This window comes from Xylaria bambusicola, assembly GCF_022495145.1.
Source record: "Xylaria bambusicola strain CBS 139988 unplaced genomic scaffold F5B22scaffold_19, whole genome shotgun sequence".
In the NCBI taxonomy this organism is placed as follows: domain Eukaryota; kingdom Fungi; phylum Ascomycota; class Sordariomycetes; order Xylariales; family Xylariaceae; genus Xylaria; species Xylaria bambusicola.
In genome coordinates, this window is record NW_025953572.1 from 216196 (window position 1) to 242629 (window position 26434).

Genomic DNA, 26434 nt, shown 5'->3' on the forward strand with positions numbered 1-26434 from the left:
AAATACATGTAGCAAAATCCACTTACAAAACGCGCGACGCGAAGCTGCAGCCAGTACAGCGCGCATCCCTGCTCACCCGCTGCTGCACGCGCTAATGGGCCAGGGGTTTAAAGTGCCCCGATGCTACCTAGGTATTTTCAGATACTTAGATACATATGCATATATGCATAAGGACCTTCAGCTTTTAGGTAGCATCGTCATATGTGCATGTACCTAAGTACCGGGAGACCAGTACCTACCTAGCTCAAGTTCATGATTTTTATCTCGACCAGTTCCGCCCTCAAACGTTCATGCGACCGGCTATGGCGCAAGACGATAATACTCCTCCAAATCTGCGCGGGCCTCCCCCTGGCGCTACCGAACCACCAGACCATGTAAAGAAGCCACAGATCTACGAGGTTTTCCATCCCTCTACGTCGCTCGATAGAAGCGACATCGCCAGCGCATCGCCGGCGGGGACAAGCACAGAGGGGCAGCCTAACAGACAACCAAGACCAACCTTCAAAGATGGAATTGAATCCATCAAATCAGATGATTTTCTCAAAGTACATCATATACCATGCGCTAGAGAAGGTCTTATGACAGGCATAGGGGCCGGTGCGGTTCTGGGAATGGGGAGGTATTTTACGGGAGGTATGTTCTGCCGAGATCTGGAAAATGCGATCGCGGAGGAATTCTGATGGGCTGATGTCACTATTCTCTGGCACAGCGAGAGCACCTAAAGCGGCAAACTGGGCATTCGGGGCCTTCCTCCTTGGCAGCATAGTACAATGGGAGTATTGCCAGGCACAAAGGCGCAAGGAGCGTGCCGCTATGGCACGGGTTGTCGAGGTCATTGATCGCAAACAGGCCGAAAAGAAGGCACAGGCAGCCGAGGCCGCGCGATTAAAACAAGAAGCAGAAGAGAAGGCGCAACAGGCACAGAAAAGCTGGTATAAATTCTGGTAATTATCTGGAACCAAAAGAAAACTGCTTATGATGCATTCAAAGGAAAGGTTGTGGGTATATGGGCTTTTTCCATCATAACCTATTGTTAAACCGCCAAAATGTATCTGTCAAAAACCTACCATACTCCTGTAGGCTTTGTTCGCCTCGCCCTTCAACTAATGCTAGCTAGGGCCCTGTATATATCCCATAGACCTCATACCTATGTACAAGAAATTTGAAGTTTGCCTCTCGAACGAGGCTAATGAGCTATTGAAGAAGCGAACAAGCCCCTGATAACCGTTTTCCCATACCAATACCCTATCATTAACCTTTCAACCTTGACGCCCGACGCAATGTAGCTCAAATAAAAACCTAGTCAAGCAATGTTTGGGTAAATCAAATAGCAGGTTTGACCTATAGGCAATGACCTTCTCGTTTTCAGTTCCACTGAGGAGTTGATCACTTGCTGTATGTATGCGAGCCTAGCGACAATCGTATACAGCTGGCTTTCCGGGTCATTAGGCATGACAAAATCTTGGTGACCCACCATTATGTAGTCATGATAGTAGTCGGTGGATTGTCAGAGAAATGCACCCGTACAATTGAGTGTTCTCTAGTCATCCCGGCTCCCTCACCTGGCTGCTCTCTTCGCCGCTGATTTCTTCTCGCGCGCGCCTCACTCTCCTCCCGCTTCTTATACTCGGCAAGCTGTTGGCGTCGCTTCTGCGCCCGTTGGTATGCTACGGCGGCTGTAGGTTTGAATCCAATGCCGTTTATACCTGTTCCATCATCATCCTTGTCTTTTGGGTCGTAGATAGTGATCTCATCTTCGCGCCAAGTGAGAGCAGCACGAACAGGATCGACAATGACGAGTTCTTCTTCTTCGTCCACCTTTTTCGACTGCGATTGGCCTTGAGTCTTCCGCCTTGATGATGGCGGAGGTGTCCCGATCCGTTTCCGGCAGCGGGATTTTGAATCCATCAGGCGATTAATGGATGGATATGAATTCTGTAAATTGCCGGAGGTGTGAACTGGGGGTGCACTTGCGGCCGTCTCGTTTACCGGAGCCGACAGGTCATGGTCGATTGGGCCGTCAACGGAAAGAATGGACTGGGGGTTAGTTCCGTCAAGTTCGAGTGTCTTGGGGCGTTTGCGAGCGGCAGCTAGATCATCATCGTCTGTATCTAATTGCATATCTGCATGGGCAGCTGTGGTGCCGGCATCGAAAATAAATCTGGTCGGGTCGGGCGCCACTAATCTCTCATGACCCTTCAAGTCAAGGGTCTTTACAGCCGTAGTCACCCCACCCCCGCTTTCGGGAGAACCTCCGGTGGTACCCTTAAGGTTGTCACTGCTCTCTTCGATCGCCAGGTCCCTGAATTTCTGAGCCACCTTAGATCGTGGGCTATTGCTCCCATCTTCGGTTGGATGACCTAAGCGAACGGGGGACTGAAGTTTCGGTGGCTGGAATGAGAAGACGGTCTTGGCAGCATGATCTGGGGTAGGTGAGGCAGGGAGGCGCAATTCAGCCGTCAGATCGTCCCGCTTCCGCTTCGGTGTCGCGGTAAGTGGCAGGGTTGGCTCAGCCATGACCACAGGTGTTGTTGAGGTAAAAGTCAGACTGGAATCTCTAGGTATGATGGCCAAAGGGAGATAATATGAAATGAGAGCGTGTGTAGTTAAATCCAGAGCCGACAATCTTGTCGTCGAAATCCGCCGCAGTTCATCTAGCGTGCACGGCAAGTTATCAGAGCTCACAGAGCGTTGAAACGTGGCAGAATAACAGGGGAGTATGGATGTTATGGAGTAGATCGACCGGGAGAAGGGATCCTAAATGCAAGGGACTATATATAAAGGCGCCTCGGAATCGTGCTGGACGAGCTACGGGAGATTCTGGAAAGCCGACAGACCAGGGCTGAATCTGTATCCCAAGAAGTTGCAATGGTGCGTATAGTTTAGTAGAAACAACAAGATACAGGCAGTGGGCACCGATGACGGTAGTTGGCCGGGTACCGGTCAGCAATTAGCTTTGAAAGTCTAAGCACCCGAGTAGGTGCTATTAAATAGACTCTGAGAATAGATTGACGTGGACAAAGTCTATACTAAAAAGTCTCATCTTGTGTGTCTTGCACTGGCAAAGATAATGCCACATGAAGTTTCCGGCTGGTAAGCAGGTACGCACAGCTATTGTACTTACGGGTAGATCGAGTACTTACAGGGCTTCAAGACTCCAATAGGTAGGTACATCCCAGAAGTACAGGTACATACATTAAAGGTGAGGCAAGTGTAGGAGTACATACTTGTAAAGTATTTTGGGCTGTATTCTGTCAGTATAAACTACTAGTATATATGTCCATAAGTACTCCTAGAAACCTTGTTGCATGTACACTACTACAGTGTGGGAAGGTTCATGGTACCTACTACCTTGGGTATATGGGTGACCTTCATGTCCGAACTAGCACAAATCAATTGTATAGTAGGCAATCTACTAACCCATAGATTCAAGACATGTAGACTAGATTCAAAGGACATTTGAAGCCTCTTCACCTCGGTGTATAATCTTATCAAGACAAATCACTCGGAGGAGCTTTATAGAATTGTCCCACCTCAGCGACCTGTACAGTACCTAGGTAGTCAATCTCCAATCACTCCACTACCGGTATGTCGCAGATATCCAATGGATGGTTGACATCAGCACACTGAGAATCATACCCACTTACGTGTACATAAAAAACCAAGGTTAGGTAAGTACTCAACCTGTCGCAAGATCTGTTGACGGCACGCTGTACCGACTTGGAACTGTTAGTAGCGTCGACATCGGGCCGTCTTATCGTGACTCTACGTCATTCATTGGTGCGGCAGAGAGCCTCAGACATCGCGAGCTCACCATTACCCCACCATCTTACCCCGCCATCGCCGTGGTGTCTCCCCCGAATCCATGGCCTTATGAACATAAAATAGGATGTGCCTAACTAGGTACACAGCAGGCAGTGCGAACCTAGAAGTAGGAAAATTCATATGATAAATAGCCTGAATACAGCTTCCAAGTCCCAAATTCTCGTGCCAAACACTCACGCGTTTGAATCCCCCCCTTCAATACCTACCTCATATTCAAAGTACACGTAGCTGTGTTGTGTTCACAAGATTGATTCCAGTAAACAAAAGGCCTGTTCTTGAAGCTGCCATATCTGACAAATTCGGCTACGAAGTTACCGACTCCTTAAATAATCCGATCATATCAATCAAGCAAACAGCCACTTGAAAAGGACCCGAAGATGGACAACGAGGTGTCGTTCCTGCCTTTGGGGGCCATAATTCAGTCCTTCACAGTCAACTCCGTCAACATCGTTCAGGGATTTCCAACGCAAGAGCTCTACGAGTCACATAACAGCCCGTACTTCGGGGAGACGATCGGTCGCGTAGCGAACCGCATCTCGAACGCAAAGCTCGCGTCCGTCAACGGCGGCAACTCGTACAACCTCCCCGCAAACGACGGTTCCAATACCCTACACGGCGGTGTAAAGGGCTGGGGCAAGCGGATATGGGACGGGCCTAAGGCCACCGGGGCTCCAAAGCCCGCGGGACAGCAAGAGGGCGGCGACAGCGTCCAGTTCACGTTGCGCAGCGAGGATGGAGACGAGGGGTTTCCCGGTGAAGTCTTGGCAAAGGTGACTTACACAGCGGCAAAGCACAAAGAGGGCGGAGGAGATACGCAAAAAGAAGTCACGCTCCTGAATATTGAGTACGAGGCCGAACTAGTCAGCGGTGCTGAAGAGACTGTCATCAACATGACCAACCATTCGTAAGCCACACCAATTTCAACCCCTTGACGCCTGCGCAAATTAATTGTAATATCCTCGATCTAGCTACTTCAACTTAACCGGTGGTCCCTCGATCGAGGGGACTGAAGTACAACTCTGCACCCCTTCGTATCTGCCCGTCGACGATGGCGGCATTCCAACAGGGGGTCCGACAACATATGCCAAAGTAGCCACCAACGAGAAGTTCACTCTAGGCCCCCAGGAGCCCGACATCGACGACTGCTTCGTGGTGGATCCTTCTGCATCCCCTGCCTCTGTACCAATCGATACACGGGACCGACCTCTCGTAGTTCTCGTGAAGGCATACCATCCCGACTCCAAGATCCACCTCGAGGTTCACAGCACGGAGCCTGCGTTCCAATTCTACACCGGCAAGTACATCAACGTGCCCGCCGTCGAGGGCGTGCCAGCCCGGAATGCGCGGAGCGGGTTCTGCGTCGAGCCCAGTCGGTTCGTAAATGCGTGCAACGTCGACGACTGGAAGAACCAAATGCTCCTAAAGAAGGGAGAGAAATACGGCTGTCGGATTTTATATAAGGCTTGGCAGGATTAGGATACTTAAAATTTAGCAGACGATGATACCACCATATCAGGAGAAGGTCCGTCTGAATACCAATGTACTACTATAACGTAGATTAATGGTTGTATCTCGCTAAATTGACATTGCACACCCTGTGTCTAAGCCTCATCATCGTCATTATCATTGCCGTCATCTTTGACGGGCGGGGGCGGTGCTTTCGCCTCCTGCTTCCGGAACAATCCGGCTAGGAACTCGCTCGTGCTCGCCTCCTCTAAGCCCTTATCCTCTCGTTTGCGCAAGAATCGCGGAAACCGTAGACTCAGGCCGCGGTCTTGACTCACGAGCCCGATGGCGGCCGTGTACGTCGGCGACAGCGTGATATCCGCGAACGCCATCTCCCAGACTTCTTGCGGCTCGAACCAGACGTCGGGCGAACCCGCATACTCGACGAAAGCCGGTTTCGTCTTACGAATATTCTTATACCGCCGTTTGTTCCCGTGTTGATTTTCGTTCTCGTCTTCGTCCTCGTCGCCCTGGCTTTCACTGCCACTAGCGGCATCCACCTCCTCACCTTGTGCTTCATCCGCCCCAATCGTACCGTCGGGCTCCGGGTCGCCGGTCCCATCGTCGTAGAACCGCCGGTTCGCCTTATAAAACGCGTCCGTAAAGCCAGACATGCATTTACACACCGCTTCTAGCGCGCCGGTTTCTTCATTGCGCACGGCGAGCAAGATGGGCGACCACCATTTCGCTTTGCGACCTTGTCCGTGCCAGGCTGCGACGGGCACCAGATCGAGCGTGTCAAAAGAGGAGCTATAGTCTTTCTTGACTTTCAGCCAGGAGTCGAGACGCTTGTCTGGCTCATATGTCGCGAGGAGGGGTTTACGACGGGTTGATTGTTTCTCTTTCGTATCTCCTGGGTTTGCTTTGAGTTTTCCTTTCACAGCTCTACTTCGGCCTGCAGCAGTTTCTTCTGAGAGTTCGTCTGCCAAGTCTCGATCCTCGCCTGCGCCTGTGGGGACAGGAGCAGGCGTATTCGGCAGGTTATCGAGGATCTTGACCATTATACCTTCGCACTTGACGTCCAGGGCTTGCTTGAAAAATTCCAGCACAGCCTCCGAGTCTTGGGATGTGGCATCTAAGCTACGCACCCATGTAAATCGATTTGGAACCTCGACGAACAGGGAGCGTAATAAGCTCCTGCGCTCACGAAAGGGTCGATCAAGCAGCGGCTGGCCATTAAGATACATGAGGTCAAAAGCAAACAGGCAGACGTCGATAGTAATACTCCCAATCGCCACATCTTTACGTGCCCGATTCGTCAGTGTTTGGAAGTTCTTCAACTCGCCGGTTGTTTGATCGACCGCAACAACTTCCCCCTCCATGATAAAGCTACCGACTCCCTCGCCGCGGATCTTTGGCACGAGCGCAACAAGGTCAGGATACTTGTCGGTCATGACTTCAAGGTGGCGCGAGAAAATAGACACTTTTCCGTGCTCATCGCAATGTACCTGCGCGCGCTGTCCATCATATTTGTACTCACATGCGAAATCGCGACCTTGTAGCTTTGTGAGCATTTCCGAAAGATCGCGTGTGATACTGCCCAACATAGGCCGGAGCGGGGCATGTAGCTCCAATCCGCAGCGCAGGAGCAGCTCAGGACAGACGCCAACTTCGAACATGACCGGAATTAGGTCATTGTAATTAGGGCGCCGTGCAAAGCATGCCTTAACTATCTCCTCTCCGCGCGCCCAGATCTCGGCAAGCTCCTCTTTCTTGAGGCGACGAAGCTCCTCGACTGAGCGCTGAGGATACTCATATTCATCTTCCTCCTCACCTCGAGGTGCGGTAGGTGGCCGCGAGAGTAAGAAGGCCCGTGAAAGCGCTATCAACATGGTTGTTCTCACGGCTCCAATCCGCAAGTGCTGGCAAAGCGTTCGCACGACATATCTGCTCTCTTCGCCACCTCGCGCGTCCTGTAATAAACGGTCTACAAGCCGTTGTTTCACTTCGGCACTCCCTTGCCCTTGAGCACTGGCAATCTTCACAAGAGAGTGGTATACACCCTTAATAGTGAGAGGTTTCGGGGCACGCAACGTGAAGCTCTGCTTTTTCTTTGCTTCGAATGCTACATCCCCTGCGTCTCCGTACTTATCGTAGATTGCCTTGAGCGAGCGATTATCGAGGCCGCATACTTGCCGCAAAGCTTTCGAGATTGCAGAACCACCTAACCCGAGCTCTAGAGATATGTAAGGAGGTGAGATAGCGTTGGTAGATAGCCAAACCTGTTTGTTGTCAGTAGCTTTCCACCGATATGTGAGCTGAGTGCGCCAAAAGCACAGGGTAAAAACAAAGGGGCTCGCGCGCTTGCCCGTTGAGATTCCCAGGAATCCAAAACGTACTGCAGGGAGGAGGCTATCCGGGTCTTCCGCGATAAGTATACGCAGACAGTTGACTAAGGTGTCGACAATCTTGATCCGACTCGAAGTGGCGCTCACAAGCACAAAGCAGCGTGTCAATAATGCGTACGACGCATTGCCACCGTCCTTAGCCCAATGCGCACGCAGTTGTGGGATATACTTGTTCGGATCAAAAATGAGCGGGTTCGCGTCGAATGGTATCGATTCCGAGACTGTATCTACAGACGCAGCAACGGATTGGAGGGAGAGAGTACCTTTCCCTTTCCCTTTGCTAGGAGATTCTGCTATGTCTCTCTTCGGTGGCTCTGAAGATGCTATATCGATATTGACCTGGCCCGTCTCAAGCTGTGTATCCGACGACAGTACTTCTGGAGTCTTAGATCTTTTGTCATTTGAAGCATTCGCCTCTAGTGTAGTCGCTGGCACACTGACTGCCTCCTGGTCCCACTCGGCCTGCAGCTTTCGAGCCAGCTCTTCGTCGGTCATCTCCTGATCCTGAGCCGCATTTGCCACATTCTCACCCGGCTCGCTCTCAGTACCAAGGGAAGGACCAAGTCCAATTTTGCCCTTTTGTTTGGCGAAGAAGTACTCGAGACCTCGTGATGGTAAGCCACTTTTGGCATCGCCATTCAACTTCCTCTTCTTCGCAGGACTTGGCATCGTTCAAACCCTATATGTTTTCTCTTTGAATACATCTGCACCATATCACTGCCATGTAGATTATTTAGCCGAGTCTATGATCCAGTTTCTGCAATTGATAGGACTCATCATCTCATTCGACGCGTTTTCTGAGATCGAAAGGTCGTGTAAAAGCCGATGATGTCAGCGCTAAATGTAGCCTGATAAGTACAATACCTAGGTAGTAGATATCGAACATAAGCGTATATGCAATTATCAAGTATATAGCTCATTGCAACAGGGACGCCAGCTTAGACCAAACAATAATTACCAGATTTTTCTATCCCGATGCGTTTTAGAATGAACAGCAGGATTTGATTCGAGATTTTATATCTACGAAATTGGCCATAGATACAGAAAGTGACATTGAATGAGATCGCAGAGCTCCGTTTTCCCTACCTACAATACTACTCTAAGTACAACCCATCACCTCCTTAACCTCTAGTAGATCCTCCAGCTTATTCCCATTCAGTAGTCAGTGAGCTTGTTGCTTTCTCTATAAATACTGTTCCTCAAAAATCAAACGCAATGCTAAGATGAGCCTCCATGACAGAGACTCTGTAGCTGTATTTCCACGTGAAACCTATCCCCTTTGCCCTCTCTCTTTCAAATGTGGTACCAGTCATGGTTGTGTGTTGAGTATCTTGCTCAACTGCATCTATTACCACTTTTCATCAAGCTTTTGACGAGAAATTCATCTCTAAACGAATAACTCCCTTCTAAGAGCTATGCAGAATCCAGGCGGGTCTCTCCTTTCCCATGGCTACAACTCCTTTCCCGTTTCAACGCCCTCTGTTATGGTGAATGTTATATAGGAACCATCTGCGCTGATTTCCCACGGGGCTTGTATTCCATATGGTTCCACTTTGGGGACCCTCAAACGACCAATCGAGCCGCTCAAGGAACGATGAGTAATGGAGAAGGATTCCTTGCTGAGAGCGTAACGTCGGTAGCCACATGGAAGAAGAACGTTGGTGCATTTGTTGACGTAATCCAAAGCTAGATAATATGTTAGAAACAAGCCCCATGTCTTTTCTAAGGTAAGGACCCCAACAAAACTGAACTTACTCTGATAATGCCTCAATAGGAGTGATAGTCTCCGGTGAGCTGGCCCATCAGACGTTCTTAGGACTGGCATGTTGTACGCGATGAAGAAGACGTCATTCTCGAAGGAGATTAGGGGACCTGTAGAACTCGGCGTAGAATGACGGTCGATGACGGGACTCAAGCGAGAATACAATGATCTGGTCCAATAATAGGCCTCCCAGTTCACAAGGAATAACGGAGGGACTGGTGCGCGACTGACAATAATACCAGTCTGGCCCTCTGCCTGATATCCAATTTCGACATGTCGATTCTGTCCGTATATGGCGTTCTTCCAGATCAGTAAGCGCAACTCTCCCGGCAGATTACCAAAGAGATGGAAAGTTTGCTGTCCCTTAGTCATTCTATCGGAATTATCTGGTAGATCTGTTGCAAGCCTGTGGGATTTTCATATGGGTAGTCTCCTGGGAGCACTTAGCGTTTCTTGAACCAATCGTAGTGCTGTAGAGGAATCTCGAAAGACTATAAGCAGGTGAACACTCAATAAGAGTTGATGTGAATCAAGAAATGAATATTGATTAGGGATAGCACAGTTGTTCTGTCAATCGGCAGATTCACACCTAGTCCTGCATAGAAGATGGGAGGCATGCTCTACATATTTATACTCTGGGCATAGACGATTCTAAATCTCATTTCCCCCTCACAAGAACGCACTAACATTGAAGCACCATTGAGTACATACAATAGTGGGAAATGCTTTAATTAGCGAGCAAACTGAGGTATTTCCATATGGTCAATGCGGCGCGTAGTGCCTCTGGTGAATGGAGTGTGAGTGAATGGGCCATTGGGTCACTAGACTCAATTCACTTCTAGTCACACATTGTCCAACTCTTCTCCAATGCTCATTGGCGACAACATTTATCAATATTTCCAGGTCCCAACTAATACTCGGCTGATGACCATGTGTGCCAAAGCTGTTAGAAGGGGTTCACCAGAATGATCTTTAACTCATTGGAGTCAAAGGTGGTGCGCAAAAGATCAATAGGGTACAAAGGAGGGAATAAATCCTAACCTGTAATATGGCTACGAGGGAACATTCGTACGTGTAACCAAATTCTGATATAGTTACTGTAATGCGCCTCTATATATTTATATCTCCTTGTGAAAATTGCTGTGTTTAGCAATTGTTAGACAGCCATACACTAAGTCCACGATGTCGAGGAACCTAAAGGACGAACCTTGGTGGATGCCTGATAAAAGTTTAGACAGAGATTCGTCATATGTTACACGGGACAATCTGTGCAATGATGACTAGACTTGCAATTGAAGCTATTCACAATATGATAATCCACTAATTATGGCTGCAAAAGTCCCCAGCCAACCAACTCTGTTTTAGCTGACTTTGGCTCTATATACACTTGAGCTGACTGTCCAGACCGCCTAGATCTCATAGATCTATTTCATAGAGCGAGGTCTATATAACCTCACTTTCAATTTCGCCTGCATGTCTCTGCAGGATCATGAATGGACCCCATGATGTCTTTAGCCGCTGGCGAACTGCGTATTCAGCCGTACGCACATAAAATACAAATAAAAACTAAGTAAAAATATATAGAATAGCTCGAAGGAGAGCAGGGATTTCCAAAGTACGTAACATTACCTACTAGAATAATTACCTTTCCAGCCCAAACGTGAATTACATTGGTATGAGATATAGGGGTTGACGAGTACGCGTACTGTAGCCAAGGATCTGTACATACGGAATCTCATTTACAGCAGAGGTAATATTTGTGTCTGATATATTCACCCTAAAGTCGAACCGTAACAAATTATTCCCATATATTCAACTCTGACTGTGTTTATTATGCTCTAAGTAGGGGAAAGTGGTACAAGGACCTTCTGTAGGCACTTGGCCTGTAAAATCAATGGTAATTCTCCGTATTCCGATTAGATGTTATATGTTATTGAGTAGACGTTATGTGTGAAACATCACAGCAGCGGCGCAATTTTCGAAGATGATGGCATGATCACCAATGGCGCCACCTGACTTTTTCGCAATAGCTCGACCAAGCGTCAGGGTGTTTCCTAGGCTCATCGGCGACCTTTAGAAGTGTGAACACGAACGGCTTGTCGTCTTGGAGCCCGCGGTAGAAGAATTGGCCTTGAGCGGTCATCCCTGTGCTATCCAGGTCGAAATGACCCGTCCGTTCGTGGTCAGCGTCCAATACTAAATCTCCAGTGCCTGTGTCCAGGCCAGCCCACTGCAAGTAGAACCGGCTAGGGTTCCGAGAGCCTTCAATGCCGCCAGGTCGCTTTTTAGAATGTTTTGTAGTGGCTCCTTGTGAGCTTTTGAACTTGCGCTTGCCAGACACTGTCAAGGAGTCCAAGTCGGAAACTTCTTCATCGCTATCCGAACGTGCAGCTTCTTCCTCGCGCAAGCGCTCAAGAGATGCCTCGGAGGTCGATATCAGCATAGTACCCTCTAAGAGGCCGAAATCGAAGGCACCCGCGGTGCCGTTGGTGCTAGTTGACGGGTGGATGTCCAATGTCATTGTGCCTTGACACATGTACTCTTCCTCAAGCAGAGGGCATTGTACCATGTATGAGCCCACTAGATGCTTGAGCGTAAATGGCCCAGATGGAAGGGGCCGTTTCTCTCTAATATAGTCCGTATGTGGTTTCAATTTAGCCATGATCTCCTTCTCTTCGTCAAGCCGTTTCTGCTTGATGTCCAAGTCCTCCAATCGTGCAATGTCTAACTTCCATGAATGGGCCAGTTTCTTCACCGATTTAGCCCATCCAACGATTATGCACTTTCCACTGCGGTTCCAGGCATCATCTGTGGGCCTTTCTGTCTCTTGAATTAAGAGTTCTGGGACGCGATTAACAGCTTGTTTAAGCTTTTCAATACTGTTGCCGTAGGCGAACCAAGGCTTCAAGGCGAGAGGCTTCTTTTGCTTTTCGCACTTCGGTCGGCCGTGCAAGCCATCAAGAAAGTATTTAGCTAGGAAGAGCTCTGGATCAAACAGTGCCTCAAGCGTGGGATGATCGCCTTTTACATCTGGGCGATCTATCAGGGTAAAGGCATCGCCAATTCCTCTCTTGAATGCTGAGTCCCATGCTATGACAGCCAGGTAACCCGTGACACGCGCTCTCAGTCCAGGTATGCCATCAATGCGATGGCGCAGTGACTCAGGCTTGTCCAAGTCCCAGATGATGACGGGCTCGGGCGTCTTATTTGGGGCTGGTGACCCATCATCGTTCACAAAGTACTTGGAGACAAACCAACCAATATCATAACGTGCCTCAGCACTGGGGTCACTGAGCTTCGAAAAGTTCTGCTTGTGCCAGCTCTTTACATCAAGCTTATGCTTCTTCACGGCCTGTGCATACTCCTCTTGCTTTTGGGCGAATTGAGTTGCAAGCCGCTGCCTTATCAGATCAATCGAGGGAGGGCCTCCCTCAACACACTACATCAAGGAAAGTAATCAGTAATGGGGTGCTTCCACTCTCGCCGCCGCGTACAAGTCGCTCACCTTGCGGCCCTTCACAGCGGCTTCTAGTGTACCTCGAAGCTCGCTGACTTTGGCTGACTTGTTGAAGGCGATGTCGTATAAACGAAGTTGTGCTGTAAGCCACGGCTTGGTAGCTACAGCGCGGCGCGCTGATGATGCGTTTTTCCGGAAGAGCAAGGTTAGGTCTTCCAGCGAGGCGCGTGAGAAATTGCTCACGCGTAGGCCATTCCTGCTATCGTAGGAAAATGCCCCGGATTTGACTGACTCCGGCAATTGGGGCCGTGGAGGGAAGCCTTCAGCCTCGTCGGAGAGGTTATCATCATAGTCTGAGGAGTTGTCTTCCATCATCTCTGAGGAGTCGTCTTCCATCATCTCTGAGGAGTCGTCTTCCATCATCACTGTCTGGGTGCACTTCCCAGCAAAGCTTTGTTTTCTGTAACGAAGTAGATAGGAGGCACTCTGCGTCTCGAAGCGCGAGGCCCTCCTCTCAAGGAATTCTACCCTGACTATATTACCTGCTCTTATCTCTGTACGTAGTATTTATGTCATTGCTTTTGGCTCTGCCCCTTGGGCAGTGGCTTATAGGGTTCCATAGGTGCTGCCATAGGGAACTTCATTACAGCACTAAGGACCCCTAACCGTCGCTAACCATCACCCCTAGCTGAAGCCTGTCAGAGAGGTACCTCAGTGCTTGGTGTGCACCTACTAGGTACCAATAGGGAGGTACTTAGGTAGCTGCTCTCCGGCCTACAGTACCACTTGAAGAGCTCAGCTGCGATCTCTCAGTTGACTCTGGTTCATGAGGCAATCCAGGAACAAAGAACTTACTTCACCTACCTACTGCATAGAAATGTAGGTGGGCATCTGCATCAAATCAAAAGCAACGCGAAACTATTCTCAATAGCTAGAATTGACATGAGATACCCTTTCCATACACTGCTAAAACTTGCGCCACATACCATAAACCCAAGCGTGAGAGGCGCAATGGGTGACAAACAGAAGTGAGACTGCCGAATACATGTTTTCAATCTCCCCCTTGCGTGGCTAACAGAGAAATATGTAGAGTCGCCTTTAGTGCACTGAAACGCAAGGCAGATGGCGATCTCGATGGACTCAAGACAACAACACGCGCCCGGATATCGATCCGTATGAAATATGCCAATGGAGCAATTCGAATTACTCGTACACCCGGCAGGAAGCACGCCAAGAACTGTATCATCCTGCAAGATATAATACATAAGGACTACCTGGAATCTGCCTGCATCTATTCGTTCTTCATCGCCGAAGATGAGATCTACGAATATCTCCCCTTCTCTCATTCGGCCGGAGGCATCCCTGTATGTACGCGAAGCGTGTCGACGTTCAAGTTCAACTACTGACTTGAGTGTTTGGCGAGTAGATTTACATTGGTAGAGACCCGAATCTTGACGTGCCCACTGGTCAGGAGGCGGTAAGTGAATTCATGCGACACTTGTCACCAAAGTGAGTTGGGTTGCCATTACTGATGTGTATATATAGAGTATGCTAGCTGGCGTGAACTTCCAAGAAAAGGTATCTCGCAAGCAGCTCGACAGTATCCGCCCTGCTCTTCAACAACTGCATAGCCGGAGATATGGACAAAATATACATACTTTCTATGCGTGGGGGGCTGGATCTTGTCACTCCAAGGTTCTCTTATTAGTATACCCGACTTTTCTCAGGATCGTCATTACGTCTTGTAACATGATGACTATTGATACAGAGCTGGGAGATAATCATTGGTACGTTCACGATGTGCCAAAACGACACTCTCCTTCAACCCCCACTGGCTTCGAAGCCGATCTGCTGTCACATATGGAAGCCCTTGGCACTCCAGAAGACTTTCTCGAATCTATCCGAGGAGGATATGACTATTCAACGGTGAAGGTGCATCTCATCACCTCCGCACCTGGCACGTGTTCGGGTGCAAAGGCTGAAAAACACGGCCTACTTCGCTTGAGGCAAGTGATTAAACAACTAGACTTGAAACTGGCCGAGAAAAACCGTGAAGGGAAGCTCCAGTTAGAAATATGTACCGCCAGTGTTGGAAACCTTAACGCAAGGTGGCTCAATGGGTTCTATGACTGTGCTCTAGGTAAGGATACGCTGCAAACGCATGACGGAACTAGCGCTGTTCCGAAGCTTAAGTTGTTCTACCCGACCTTCCAAGACGTCAAAAACGCCGATCAAGTCGCGCAAGATGCCGCGAGCAACATCGGTTGCCACACACGTCCTTGGGAGAGTGTACCGCGGGAGGTGAAAAGCATATTTCATCATTATGAGTCGAAGGATTGTGGGAAGCTCTTTCATCAGAAGTTGGTCATAGCTTACAACCCCCGGGACAGCACGCAGCTACCTTACTACGTGTATATCGGATCGGCCAATTTCTCGCAGTCTGCATGGGGCGCGCTGGAGCATGACAAAAGGGGTAATCCGTTGACTTCAGACAAAAAGCTCATCAAGCTGTCTAATTTTGAATGCGGTGTGTTAATCCCGGGTCATCTTATCAGCGAACTCCTTGAAGATGGGACAGAGAGTTGGCAAGATGGTATTATACCGCATAACCAGAGTGCAGCAACCTATGATCTACCGAAAGACAGAGCCTGGAATGACTATAGGTGGACAAAGGACTACCGCGAAGCTGAATGACAAGGTAGCACCTATAATTTATGAAGACGAAGACAGGGTGACGTATACTCAGACTCTTAAGCAGTCATGGTTGAGATCATTGGCCTGTAATTGCGCATATGGCATACTGATGGGCTGGGCTATGGTCTCGATCATCGAGCAAGGCATATTACTTGAGATTCATTGAGACCATAGCATGTGACTTTGATTGAGCTATGCCATTTAGACCATAATGTCCGTAGCAAGAACATTTGCTAGGCCCATGATTTCATTAATACCCTTCGGCCTCCGCCGACTAGTCGGAGGGCCCCCGTGACACCACAGGGAACGGACCCGAAATAGGATCGGTGATTCTACAGGGTCTACAGGGTCTACAGGGTGCCCTCGGCCTCGTGCAAGATACATAGCGATTGGCTCTCCACGGCTTTGAGGTGACGTGCATGATGTTTCAGGATTACTTACATTAGACAAAGCAACTAAATTAGGCCCCATTGATTTGGGTCAGGTGAAAATGAAGACTTTGAAGTTGGGGCGATTCTTGGCAATAGGGGAGGTATCTAACGCAGGACCAATCTCGATACCCGAGCGCTTGATTATGTCCGGCGGAAATTGGCGTTTCCTGGCCGCTGTAAGGGTTGCGTATGACGGCATCTGCACATCAGACGGGCAATCATGACGATCTTAGAAGCCTTCGGCTTCAGGACTTGCCTAGCAGACGCGAGTAAACTACCCTTTGCTAAGTAATGGTTAGTGGAACTTAAGAACAGAAATTGTCAGCTTTAACCATGTAACCTAGTGTATTTCAGTGCGTTTACCTTATTAAACGGACAGCAAAAGCAAGGGACTGCGCTTTGTAAGCAGTGCGCATGTATTTGTATTTGTATTTGATACTTGATATAACGTGCATACCATTCCAAGCTAGATTATGAAGGTAGAATAGACATCTTCTCGGGGTAGGTATGTGTTGCGTGTCAAAGTCAGTGTTTGTACTAGTCGATTGTTGACACGGTTCACAAAATAAGACTTTCAATCAGCACCTCATCATAGCCGAAATTTATTCTGAAGATAAAGGACAAGGCTGAATAGCACATGTCAGGTGTAAATATCTCCAAACAACAGGCTAAACATCCAATCGCGCTATGAGTACAGCTTAGATCGACACTCCAAATTACGTTCCAAATTGTTCACCGCCATGGCCGATTCTAACCAGACTAATGCAAAATGCCATATGAACATCTGCCAGAGAATTCCAAACGCGATTTTTCGAGATGAATTTACTCCAAACTCATCTCGTTCCACTTTGACAGTAGGAATCCCAGTTCACCGTCATCCCACTGTTTTGCCAACACACTCTCATCGCGGGGGATATGGGTCACTACCAGACTAGTTGATATGTCCGTGAGTTCCTCTCTCTGAATCCCGAGACTCTCGAAGAACGGCAGCGCCGCCTCGGGGATTTCGATGTCCCTGCTCCGCAAGGCTGCCTCCCAACCTTTCAAAACGTATTTTGCAATGGGCATACGTCTCGAAATGATGTGCATAAGCTTGCACAAGCGTGGGAACATTTGTCTTGCCGCCTCATCTTGTATTAGCGGCAGTAAGACCGTTCCTGCGTTCAACGGTCCGATGAATGCCATTAACGAAAACTCTCCCGTCGTCCACCTGGCGAGATACTGCTCCATTAACTCTATGTCGAGCTCGCAGCTTCTCAGCATCATCGTCTCGACTGTCATGCCACTTGTCTGGTCTAGCACGACGTCTTTTCGCAATGTCCGTAGGATCGCATACATAGCCGTGTTCATGGCGATTCTGTTGATCGTGAAATAAAGCCCTAGTCAGCGGCTATCATAATTCACATGTGCCAAAGCAATTGACTGAACTTACCTAAGAAAACATGTTGATGGAGTGAAGTTCTGGTGATGGCGCAGTGAGGGCGGAAGCGAGTTATCAATCTCGTTCAATTTCATCAAAAATGCAATATTTTTGTTTAGATTCCCTTGTCCATCGGTACCGATTACTCCGTAACTTTTATGATCTTGCCCAAACGTCAAAATCTCGCTCATTAACACGGCCACACGGCATAATATGCCAATTGCCCCGGAGACAAGTGGGGGTTGCGGCGACGCAGAAGTGAAAGGCTGGCCGAAAATATCAAGGTTATTGGAACTGTCGTGATTATTTTCGGGAAAGGGGCAGGGGACCTGCGGTGGCTGGAGGACATCCGTGCCGCGGAAGTTCATAGTCACGATGCTAACAGGACATTGTGCTGTCAGCTTCAGATATCGATCGCTATTCTGGATAAGGTAAATGAGTATGTATTGTCGTAAACGGCTATTGATTTACCTTTCTAGGCAGAAATGCCCCCAAATCATTTTCGATATTGTTTGCTTCCTGGCATTGTCTTCTGGGTTTAAGCCATCCAAGTTTGGAAAGAAATGGCAAATTCTGGATCTGCTGAGCATGCCGTAGGAAGCAAATCGGTACAGGCCCCCATTCCTGTCATCTCCTTTTAGAAAGGAAATGGAAAACAGAATCCATAGTGCTTGAATGGTGGGAAGAATAGGTATCGTGGAGGCGGAGTGCTTTAGACTCTCAGTGAAAAAATGCTCTCTCAAATCCTTCTTCGTTACGTGTCGCACAGCATCAACTGTGTCTGAAAAGTACTAAAATTGGCATCAGCTTCATAAGCCTGCTTTTAGAATGCCTCAACTTACGCTCCTATATGCACATATGGCATTGACTAGAAATGGTGAACAGTATGTTGCGCTCCTAGGGTCGGCTGAGCGGATGTCTTGAAGAAAGCACTCGGAATCGACGAATGGACAAAGGAATGCACCATCCCATTTGAACCATGCAGATATAAGCTCGGAGACAATTCCATCACCAGCTACCGTGGTCCATGGTTGAGCAGGGACCTTTATAACACTCCCGTCAAGTGCATTGGCTTCTAGTTGCTGTAACGTTGAGAATTCGTCGCCATCAACCATGACTGTGGGCAGAAGGAGCTCAGCCTGTCTGATTGAATGCGTGAGGGATATTGGGTCATCTGTTAGCCTCAGTCTCCGATAGATGTTGTAAGCCTCAGCATCCGGTCGGCTGGAAAGGTCGTGTAATAGTGATCGGAGATCCGAGTTCTCGCGTTGCAACCGGTTGGCGATTTCTTTTCTTGCCGAACTCCTTGACAGTGCATCTTCCGGAAGCTCATAGACGCACTCTTGTCCCTTGCTACGGCACCTACGACACGACGGCCGCTCACCATCACACTAAGAATTCAGCCCTGCTAACAGTGTTGGTTGACAGGAGTAGAGGATGTACCTTCGCTTTGAGGCGACGACATGGCTCGCAAGCAACAAGAACAGAAGAGCGACCTTTGCGAGACTTGCTTGGCGGTGGATCGGGACTGTCATCATCATCCACCTGTGTATTGGGCTTCGGTTGTAATGGAACCAGAGGTCTGTTAGCCATGCCTAAACGGTAGGAATGTTTGTGTCTTGTGAAAGCCTGCACAATCTTCAAACCAGTGAATAAGGGGACAAAGTATCACGGCCTGTTTCCATCCACCTATGTATGCATAAACATAGACTACTGGTAAGTTCTAGGGAATTCTAGGAAAATCCCATGAAGATTTGCCAGATGTTCAGGAGCAATCATCAATATTGGCTGCGGTGAGCGATTGGTCGAGTTGCTCGTGGGAATCCCTCCGTATCCTTGGCGTCAGTTGATTGGTTTCGCAGTCTCGAGGCACGTGGCGATGCCGACGTTGTTACGGTATATTCACCGTATATGAACGTAAGAGGGAAATGTGACTGGAAACTTGAATTTCATCCCGCTATGGAAAAGTGTATCCTCGGAGTAATGCTGGGCGTGGTGGCTAGAGAGCACAGAATGCACGGACACGGGGGTGATAGTAGATTTATCTCTTTGCAGTACCAGTCAAGCTGTGGACAAATCACAACAGCATGTATCGTCATGGCCGCCAGACCCTGTTTTTTCAGCTTGAAATGCTGGCAACTTGCCCTCAAGTACCCGCATTTGCGTTGGTCTACATACACAGTGGAAAACGAAGCCGAATGTGGTGATGTCACTATACCTGTTATGAGCTGGAAAACGCTCCGGGTCATTAGAATAAAATCCCGGGCTGCTCTCGCTCTCTAAGTCCGCGCTTGAAAATATCTGTTGAGGCAGCCATCGCAATCGCACAGTCGTTGAATCTTGCAATAGAATAATACTATGGTTGTCGAGGTGTACAATACTCATGAGTACTTGCGGGAATTCAGTGCTGTCTGACGTAATTTGGATATCATAGTTGGTAATTGATTGCTATGAAAGAAGGAAGGCATGAGAAGAGTAACAGATCAGCCTAATGAGCAGGCTCTATTGATCAATCAGGTTGCGCATTGAGATTCATTAGGTTGCGTCGTAGTGTCAGCTGCATCAACGTCGACACATGCATTAGATGCCTAACGCATTCCCCTGTGGCTCTGCCCGTCCCCACCGACCCAACTCTTTGAATAGCCTTTGCAAGTCCGATTAGGAAATCGCTATTGAGCTCCGCGCCGTTGAATCGCCAATATTTACATATAATGTCTCGAGCTCCATGCTAGGAGCGATAGGGATTAGTAGAGCGAACACAAATCCGAACGGCCGTAAATACACAGCTCTTTAGCCATCATGTATACAAAGACAATACCCACACTTCCAGATAATGCACTAGGCAGGAAACTAGGAGGCATTAGACGACGAAACGAGGCGCACGTGAACCACATTGATGGTCATTAAGTGTTAGGAGCGAGGGTTGTTGCAGTTGCCTTCTTTTATGTGAGATCTTTTAACGTTAAGCAACACGACCTTAACCTCGAGTAGAGACTCTAGAGACTCTAGAGAAGAGAAACTGTAGTTCGAGTTTCGAACGCAGTTCCATATGCACTAGTCATTAGCAGCTATTTGAGTTAGAGCCTAGAGGGTTTTGGCCACGCTGATTATAGTGCAATGGCCTTTTCCCCTTGATTTCGATAGGAGATAATCAGACTAGGATGACGATTACCACTTGTTGCCGAGTCTAGCACAAACTTGCATATTTAAAGGCATATTGGGATAAACCTCCTGAAGGCTAGGTGGATAAGATACTATTACGTCCTTTAGATTATTATGGAATTTGGTGAGTGAATCAAAATCTAGCCCTTACTTGCATAACAGGATAAAACATGCTGTGTTTCTTAAATACACGAAAGACTAGCAAGAAAATAACAAATTGTTTACAAATCGATTATATACTGTGTCAACTAAGAGCTTGACATGTATTTCCAAACCGAGACATTATTGAATAGGCTGGGCCTATATGAAGTGCAACTAGAATTACTGTATGAGACTTCTTTAGTAACCGTATATTCATTTAAACAGAATTCAAAACTCACTGGCAACAGTCAATGTTTACCAAATCTTAGCTATTTATTGGTTCAGAAGATCCTATATTCATATACGGCCACCAATTCGGATCATAATTATGCTTCAACTTAAGCTGGAGTTAAGAATAACAAATGCTTCCCTATACCTTCGATTACCCTAGGGGAAGATACTTGTCAATACTCCTCCATATTGCGAATAAGATAGCCTGTTCTTCTCGATATCGTAATCATTCCAGTATCCACCCCCTGCGAGACCACCGGCTGCATTCCAGCTAGTGAACTTGGTCTTAGCCTGCGCGACAGTAGTTCCATAAGACGGCTTCGAGTCGTTTGTGACCCAAACAAGGGGAACAACTTTGAGGCCTAACGTATTAGCCCAACTCGTAGGGTTGTTTCCCGCGCCGCCATCGTAGCATTGCAGGTAGACACGGTCGATCAGCAGATTTGGGTCCGCTAGCCCTGAATTAGCTTGCCTCAGCAGCGAAACCCAGAAGGCGGAATTCGTGTATGGTGCGATCGTGTATTTATATCCCATTTGACCTAGCATTTTGGCGAAAGTGACGGTACTGCCAACATCATAGAGCGACTCGTCATCGTTATTGACTGCATCGAGACCCCACGCCGCTTTCAACGCTGCGAAGTTGCGGTACAGAGGTGTTGAAGAGCCTGGGCCTGGATTTGCCATTAGGTCTCTTACGTGCTGCGAGTTCATCGAGATCTCCACTCGATTGATACCCGTTGTCCCCGTCTTGAACGACCGGACTTTCGTGGCTAGTTCAGCACCACCTACATAGGTGCCATTGGATGCGGCGAGGACATCGCTGCTTCCCGGTGTATTTGAGTAGTACTTTGAGACATCCAGTCAGCAATTTGACCATCTCCTGATCCCATAAAGAGGCTTTCAGAGATAGGTAACGGTGATGTATAAAATAACATGATAGGACGCGCATTGAGCTGCATCTCCGATTGGAACTGCTATTACCCGGAACGGGAAATCCTTGGCAAAAATTCATACCATGATATCTCCATTTGCTAGTATGCCAACTCCAAAAATAATCACGCTGTTGAAGCCAGACGTCTTCAACGATGTTGTATCGGATTTTAGCACATCTTTGAAGAGGTAAATACTCCTAATATTCGACGTAGCTTGGCTGAGAGTCCAAGCAAAGGGCTGGAAGAGAATCTCAAAGAGCAGTGCTCTGAGGAGCAATGAGTACTTCATTTTGCGAAAAGGTTCTTTCGACCAATGTTCTGGAGGAGCCCAATCCACGAGACTCGCGAATATGTTTCTACCCAAGCCGACTAGATGTGGCAACACCGATATTTATGTCTGAATACGGGTTGGATGGGTCTGGTCGTAAGCGAGACGCTTGGTCCTCCATACCTATATCAAAATGTTTTATTGGGCTCCTCATTGGTGGCAGAAAAACAGTTGCGCCGTGAACTGTCTACGGCATGCCACAGTGTAACGTTTAGCCGATGGATATTGGCGGAAAATGCCCTAGGTGTAGCTTGGTTATACGACATTACCTTCCATTCTTCCGGGGATGTAAGTACGGAGCGAGGAAGCTGGATTGATCATGTTAAAAAGGTTCTTGGCAATTGTAGTTGAAGTGAGCTATTGACCATGAGATGCTGACAGAATAAACCGCGCGGTAAAATAGAAGTGAAGGACCAAAGGCCAGGCAAATATATAATATAGAGTGCGGATTACAAAGGCTTTGCGAGTTAGTTGGATACTCTATGTACGTCTGTACTGATGTGGTAGTCATGGCAAGTCAAAAATATATACAAGAATCACATGCTGTCCCAGAGCTTTCGCCACCAGGACTTTTCAGTGCCCTCTGAGGGTACTACCACCTCATCTAAATCTCGACGCCGCCCTGCCTGGAGATCTATTTCGTCCAGCCGCCAGAACCGAGTCTTATTCCAAAACTTGAATGCCACATAGATAATGAAGAATAGAGGCAGAAGGATATATGCATCAACGAAGTTCCCAGCGTTGAAGGGTGCAAAAGTTGACCACCCTTGCACCAAAGCGAGGAATATGTTGGCGAAAAGTCCAAAATAAGCATTCCAAGGATACCAGAGTGACTTAAAAGGAAGGTCCTCAACGTCGTAGCCCTGTGCTTCCCAGGCCTGCCGGAACCGAATGTGGGTAAAGCTGATCGCGCCCCAAACAAGGAACGTGCCCACGCCCGATAGGTTGATGATATATCCATAAGCATCCGCAGCACCGGAGGAGAGGTTAAGAAGCGAAAGCGCACCGAAAAGATTCGTGAATATAATGGCAGGACCTGGTACACCGCGCTTATTTGTTCGCCCGAGAAACTTTGGTGCTTTTTCGTCCTGAGCCATGAATAAGACAGTCCGTGAGGCGATATATATGGAGCTATTGCACGCTGAAATGCAAGTGATTAGGATGAAGGCGTTGATAAGATGGACGCCGCCCTCCCATCCAGCATTCTGAATGGCGATTGTCATAGGGCTCTTCAAGGCACGGCTGGCACCATTGATAAGGCCATCCGCGTTCGCTGGACATGTAAGTCCGAAAAAGAAAGCGGCTCCGAGGTAGACGAAGATGATACGCCAAAAGACTTGCCGAATGGCTATTGGCACAGCCACGCCGGGATTCTTCGTCTCGGTAGCAGCCACGGCAACAGATTCGACCCCGACATAAAAAGTACTGCAGAAAACGAAGACCTTGGCAACACCAGCAAAGCCATCAGCAAACGCACCGGGGTCTCTCCAGTAGCGAAATCCGATGGCGTCCGCTCCTATGACCCCCCCAGACGCGTAGCTATATATGTTAGCTTATGGGCAACCCCTTCAATCCAGGGAGAAGAAGGCTTACACAATAGCAAAGATATAGTATGCAATCAATCCCGCCACTTTCACGAGAGCGAGCCAGAACTCAGCTTCTCCAAAGCTCTCAACGCCAAGGAATTGGAAACCCAGGAAGGCCGACTATGCACAATGGTCAGAAAGAACTGCCCGGAACCAGGACAGTCAACTTACCCATAAGAGGAGAAAGTACCCCCAAATAGGAACTTTGTCGCTCCAGAACTCTAGGATACTTGTTACAACATTATACTCGTTGGCAAGTACCGTGAACCAGATAATGAAATAATTCCAGCCGACTGCGCAGGCGAACGCCGGATCAACGAAACGGTCGGCGAGCTTGATGAACGAGCCACCCGAAGGGTACAACACAGTGATTTCTCCTATGCTTTGCATGATACTGATGCGCATGTTAGTTGTTGGCGTGCTCGTCGATCCACGTTAGTCTCACCTGAATGCGACAATTCCGATGACGCCAAAGCCAATAATGAGGGCGGCTGGGCCACCTTGAGACAGAGCATTGCCGGTTCCAACAAGGAGCCCAGGGCCAATGATACCGGCGAGTGCCATCATGCTCAAATGCCTTGTCTTCAAGCCTCGCTTGACGCCCGAGTCGGGGTCGATGACCTGGAAATCCAATTGGTCAGAGTCCACGTCAAGCGGCCCCAAGGGCGAGTTTGGATCCTTTAGGGACCCCATGGTCGATGAAGTGAGCCGCGACTTTAGCGGTAGAACAGAACGGACAACAGCGCAAAGGAGAGTGTGAAAGAGGGAGTGTTGATCCTGGCCACCGTGGGATCATATACGCATATAAATGTATCGGCAGGAGATGACCTTAGCTTATTCAGGTCCCCATCTTCTCCCTGATAAGCACGAGGTTGACGATCATCTTCACTCGGACTAACTACCTACACTAGCTTGGGGTAGTGCTAGTTCGGGGTTTCAGTGGGGGTGGGTTTCTCGAACTCATCTTTCTGGCAGTATCCTGGCTCGACAGGGTCGGTCCTGGGACGAGTCTTGATGGCGTGATCGGAACCTCAGTGAGGCAATTATCTTTCATCCGTGGGCCCGGTATGCAGAAAAGCCATATATTTCATCTAAGCGAGAATTTCTTTTAAGATCTTGCTCGCTGAAGTTGGTCTTTGTCAGCGTCGCTCACTCATCAATCCAACACGCGCTTCCAATAGCTGTAACACCTTCGGGTAGTTTTGCCGGGCGTGCCCAACGAGAAATGCTACGCGTTGAATCTAAGTCTCTAGGCTCATGTGCGCCCGAAGTTCGCACTGCTGCTGCGTTACCATGGGAGGCGACGAAGCCGTCGATATACCTAGATGTCTCTTTAGAGCTTCAAGCAGGCCGCGATTAGTCTTGGCCAAAGCTCATAATTCGAGCCTAGCCGACTCGGTATTAGAGATATCACGCGACTACTGGACATGCAATCTACTGATTTTGGTTGATAATTTCGAATGCTAAAGGCTACCCTGACGCGCCACCCGTGATATTCTTTCGCACATATGACCTTCTTTTCACCACTTGCTCATGGTTATTCAAGGCTCTAGCAGGGCATTTACAGTACTGTATGCTGCTTCGCCCTATGGTATGCTGAGGTTGGCATCGATTTTGCAGCAGACTTCGTCCGCCTAATCTTCATATCCCCTGCCGTACACCAGGCTTATACGCCACCCAAGGGTCCGGCTGCCAGGTCTCCAGTCTTCAGTGGACCCTGTTGATGATAATTATGTCAAACATGGATGTCATCTACCAACAAGTCTGTGTTCGACAGACAATCGACACACAGATACGATACCACCCGAAACGTATGATCCTAGGCAGATAAGGCTGAGGGCAAGCTTCCTGGTCCAAAGACTGCGACTAGTGTGCTCAATTCACCTAATTTCATCACCTCTTCGCGAGGACATTCCTTTTGGAGATAGCATGCTTTTTAGTTCATACGCGCCGTTGCTCCCTGCATCCACTAACTTAGATAGTAGACTAACTGTACGTCACGCCAATGTTCCGTTCATCTTCTAGAACAAAGCACCTGATAGTATGTAGTCGAGATCGTCTGAATGGCCATCCTTCAGGGAGTACCGAAGTTAGTCTATGCGCGACGGCAAGTAATTCATCATACCCCAGACTGTTCATAGATACTTTAAATAAGGTTCCACATCGTTCTCGAGTCAGTCACCGAGTTGTCCGATTGGACTCCGCGCCTCCTAAAGAAAGACCTGGAGGTTTCATTGGGACACTCGCTATCTGCAGCAGCAACCCCTTTCATCCAAGTCTCACAGCGCTAATCAGATTCGACGGCCTTGCCCATTTTGAATATCTTATCATTGGCGAGAGAATTAATATGGGCACGTTAGTGACAAGACTATGCGATGCTGAAAACGTGTCCGGGCTACCTTATGCAGACGTCGCCTCTTGACCATACATGACGCCTCATGAAATACAAAAAAGCGGGAAGAATGCGGGCTACTATAAACAAACTCCTCCAGTCTACTCTGCGTAGAGCACATAGTTGTGATTCCTATGCTTACACTAAACTGAAATTTCAACAGATTGGCCACTAGACAGACTTGTCCGAATAATTTCACCTCTTTTGTCTATCCTATCG

General features: G+C 48.4%; 10 protein-coding genes across 10 annotated transcripts; 3 read left to right on the top strand and 7 right to left on the bottom strand.

Moving 5' to 3' along the window:
• Nucleotides 1-302: 302 nt before the first annotated feature.
• F5B22DRAFT_646288 (uncharacterized protein) lies at nt 303-948 on the top strand (the record flags this gene model as incomplete). The annotated part of the gene is made up of 2 exons (XM_047978712.1): nt 303-633; nt 710-948. The coding sequence occupies 2 exons, from the start codon at nt 303-305 to the stop codon at nt 946-948; spliced, it is 570 nt and encodes a 189-aa protein (XP_047831048.1).
• Nucleotides 949-1078: 130 nt separating this feature from the next.
• Nucleotides 1079-2751, bottom strand: F5B22DRAFT_138408 (uncharacterized protein). Its single transcript, XM_047969026.1, has one exon. It carries the CDS (start codon nt 2515-2517, stop codon nt 1477-1479), a length of 1041 nt encoding a protein of 346 aa, XP_047831049.1. The 5' UTR covers nt 2518-2751; the 3' UTR covers nt 1079-1476.
• Nucleotides 2752-3753: 1002 nt separating this feature from the next.
• F5B22DRAFT_605627 (galactose mutarotase-like domain-containing protein) lies at nt 3754-5380 on the top strand. The gene is made up of 2 exons (XM_047974861.1): nt 3754-4729; nt 4794-5380. The coding sequence occupies exons 1-2, from the start codon at nt 4203-4205 to the stop codon at nt 5299-5301; spliced, it is 1035 nt and encodes a 344-aa protein (XP_047831050.1). The 5' UTR covers nt 3754-4202; the 3' UTR covers nt 5302-5380.
• F5B22DRAFT_605629 (uncharacterized protein) lies at nt 5381-8481 on the bottom strand. The gene is made up of 2 exons (XM_047974862.1): nt 7671-8481; nt 5381-7553 (listed from the first exon to the last, which is right to left on the bottom strand). The coding sequence occupies exons 1-2, from the start codon at nt 8346-8348 to the stop codon at nt 5427-5429; spliced, it is 2805 nt and encodes a 934-aa protein (XP_047831051.1). The 5' UTR covers nt 8349-8481; the 3' UTR covers nt 5381-5426.
• A 648-nt stretch (nt 8482-9129) lies between these two features.
• F5B22DRAFT_646292 (uncharacterized protein) lies at nt 9130-9813 on the bottom strand (the record flags this gene model as incomplete). The annotated part of the gene is made up of 2 exons (XM_047978713.1): nt 9130-9365; nt 9435-9813. The coding sequence occupies 2 exons, from the start codon at nt 9811-9813 to the stop codon at nt 9130-9132; spliced, it is 615 nt and encodes a 204-aa protein (XP_047831052.1).
• Nucleotides 9814-10907: 1094 nt separating this feature from the next.
• On the bottom strand, nt 10908-13285 carry F5B22DRAFT_605632 (uncharacterized protein). Its single transcript, XM_047974863.1, has 2 exons — nt 12947-13285; nt 10908-12880 (listed from the first exon to the last, which is right to left on the bottom strand). Exons 1-2 carry the CDS (start codon nt 13271-13273, stop codon nt 11438-11440), a joined length of 1770 nt encoding a protein of 589 aa, XP_047831053.1. The 5' UTR covers nt 13274-13285; the 3' UTR covers nt 10908-11437.
• Nucleotides 13286-13706: 421 nt separating this feature from the next.
• On the top strand, nt 13707-15895 carry F5B22DRAFT_605633 (tyrosyl-DNA phosphodiesterase I). The gene is made up of 4 exons (XM_047974864.1): nt 13707-13926; nt 13989-14262; nt 14325-14375; nt 14444-15895. Exons 1-4 carry the CDS (start codon nt 13841-13843, stop codon nt 15590-15592), a joined length of 1560 nt encoding a protein of 519 aa, XP_047831054.1. The 5' UTR covers nt 13707-13840; the 3' UTR covers nt 15593-15895.
• Nucleotides 15896-16607: 712 nt separating this feature from the next.
• On the bottom strand, nt 16608-19036 carry F5B22DRAFT_655242 (putative C6 transcription factor; the record flags this gene model as incomplete). Its single annotated transcript, XM_047979871.1, has 5 exons — nt 16608-17380; nt 17456-17821; nt 17915-18234; nt 18286-18834; nt 18887-19036. The coding sequence occupies 5 exons, from the start codon at nt 19034-19036 to the stop codon at nt 16846-16848; spliced, it is 1920 nt and encodes a 639-aa protein (XP_047831055.1). The 3' UTR covers nt 16608-16845.
• Nucleotides 19037-21021: 1985 nt separating this feature from the next.
• Nucleotides 21022-22485, bottom strand: F5B22DRAFT_138529 (uncharacterized protein). The gene is made up of 2 exons (XM_047969028.1): nt 21992-22485; nt 21022-21823 (listed from the first exon to the last, which is right to left on the bottom strand). Exons 1-2 carry the CDS (start codon nt 22196-22198, stop codon nt 21134-21136), a joined length of 897 nt encoding a protein of 298 aa, XP_047831056.1. The 5' UTR covers nt 22199-22485; the 3' UTR covers nt 21022-21133.
• On the bottom strand, nt 22447-24798 carry F5B22DRAFT_138549 (amino acid permease/ SLC12A domain-containing protein). The gene is made up of 4 exons (XM_047969029.1): nt 24269-24798; nt 23995-24217; nt 23831-23943; nt 22447-23776 (listed from the first exon to the last, which is right to left on the bottom strand). The coding sequence occupies exons 1-4, from the start codon at nt 24514-24516 to the stop codon at nt 22774-22776; spliced, it is 1587 nt and encodes a 528-aa protein (XP_047831057.1). The 5' UTR covers nt 24517-24798; the 3' UTR covers nt 22447-22773.
• Between the last annotated feature and the right edge of the window lie 1636 nt (nt 24799-26434).

Coding starts and splice junctions, on each gene's coding strand:
- F5B22DRAFT_138529 (XM_047969028.1), bottom strand. CDS start 22,198: ATGAAGTACTCATTGCTCCTCAGAGCACTGCTCTTTGAGATTCTCTTC. Junction 21,824..21,991: donor TAGCAAATGGAGATATCATG/GTATGAATTTTT, acceptor GATGTCTCAAAG/TACTACTCAAATACACCGGG.
- F5B22DRAFT_138408 (XM_047969026.1), bottom strand. CDS start 2,517: ATGGCTGAGCCAACCCTGCCACTTACCGCGACACCGAAGCGGAAGCGG.
- F5B22DRAFT_605629 (XM_047974862.1), bottom strand. CDS start 8,348: ATGCCAAGTCCTGCGAAGAAGAGGAAGTTGAATGGCGATGCCAAAAGT. Junction 7,554..7,670: donor CGGATAGCCTCCTCCCTGCA/GTACGTTTTGGA, acceptor GACAACAAACAG/GTTTGGCTATCTACCAACGC.
- F5B22DRAFT_605632 (XM_047974863.1), bottom strand. CDS start 13,273: ATGATGGAAGACAACTCCTCAGACTATGATGATAACCTCTCCGACGAG. Junction 12,881..12,946: donor CCGCTGTGAAGGGCCGCAAG/GTGAGCGACTTG, acceptor TCCTTGATGTAG/TGTGTTGAGGGAGGCCCTCC.
- F5B22DRAFT_605633 (XM_047974864.1), top strand. CDS start 13,841: ATGAGATACCCTTTCCATACACTGCTAAAACTTGCGCCACATACCATA. Junction 13,927..13,988: donor GCAATGGGTGACAAACAGAA/GTGAGACTGCCG, acceptor AGAAATATGTAG/AGTCGCCTTTAGTGCACTGA. Junction 14,263..14,324: donor ATTCGGCCGGAGGCATCCCT/GTATGTACGCGA, acceptor TTTGGCGAGTAG/ATTTACATTGGTAGAGACCC.
- F5B22DRAFT_138549 (XM_047969029.1), bottom strand. CDS start 24,516: ATGGGGTCCCTAAAGGATCCAAACTCGCCCTTGGGGCCGCTTGACGTG. Junction 24,218..24,268: donor ATCGGAATTGTCGCATTCAG/GTGAGACTAACG, acceptor CATGCGCATCAG/TATCATGCAAAGCATAGGAG. Junction 23,777..23,830: donor TACTATATCTTTGCTATTGT/GTAAGCCTTCTT, acceptor TAACATATATAG/CTACGCGTCTGGGGGGGTCA.
- F5B22DRAFT_605627 (XM_047974861.1), top strand. CDS start 4,203: ATGGACAACGAGGTGTCGTTCCTGCCTTTGGGGGCCATAATTCAGTCC. Junction 4,730..4,793: donor ATCAACATGACCAACCATTC/GTAAGCCACACC, acceptor TCCTCGATCTAG/CTACTTCAACTTAACCGGTG.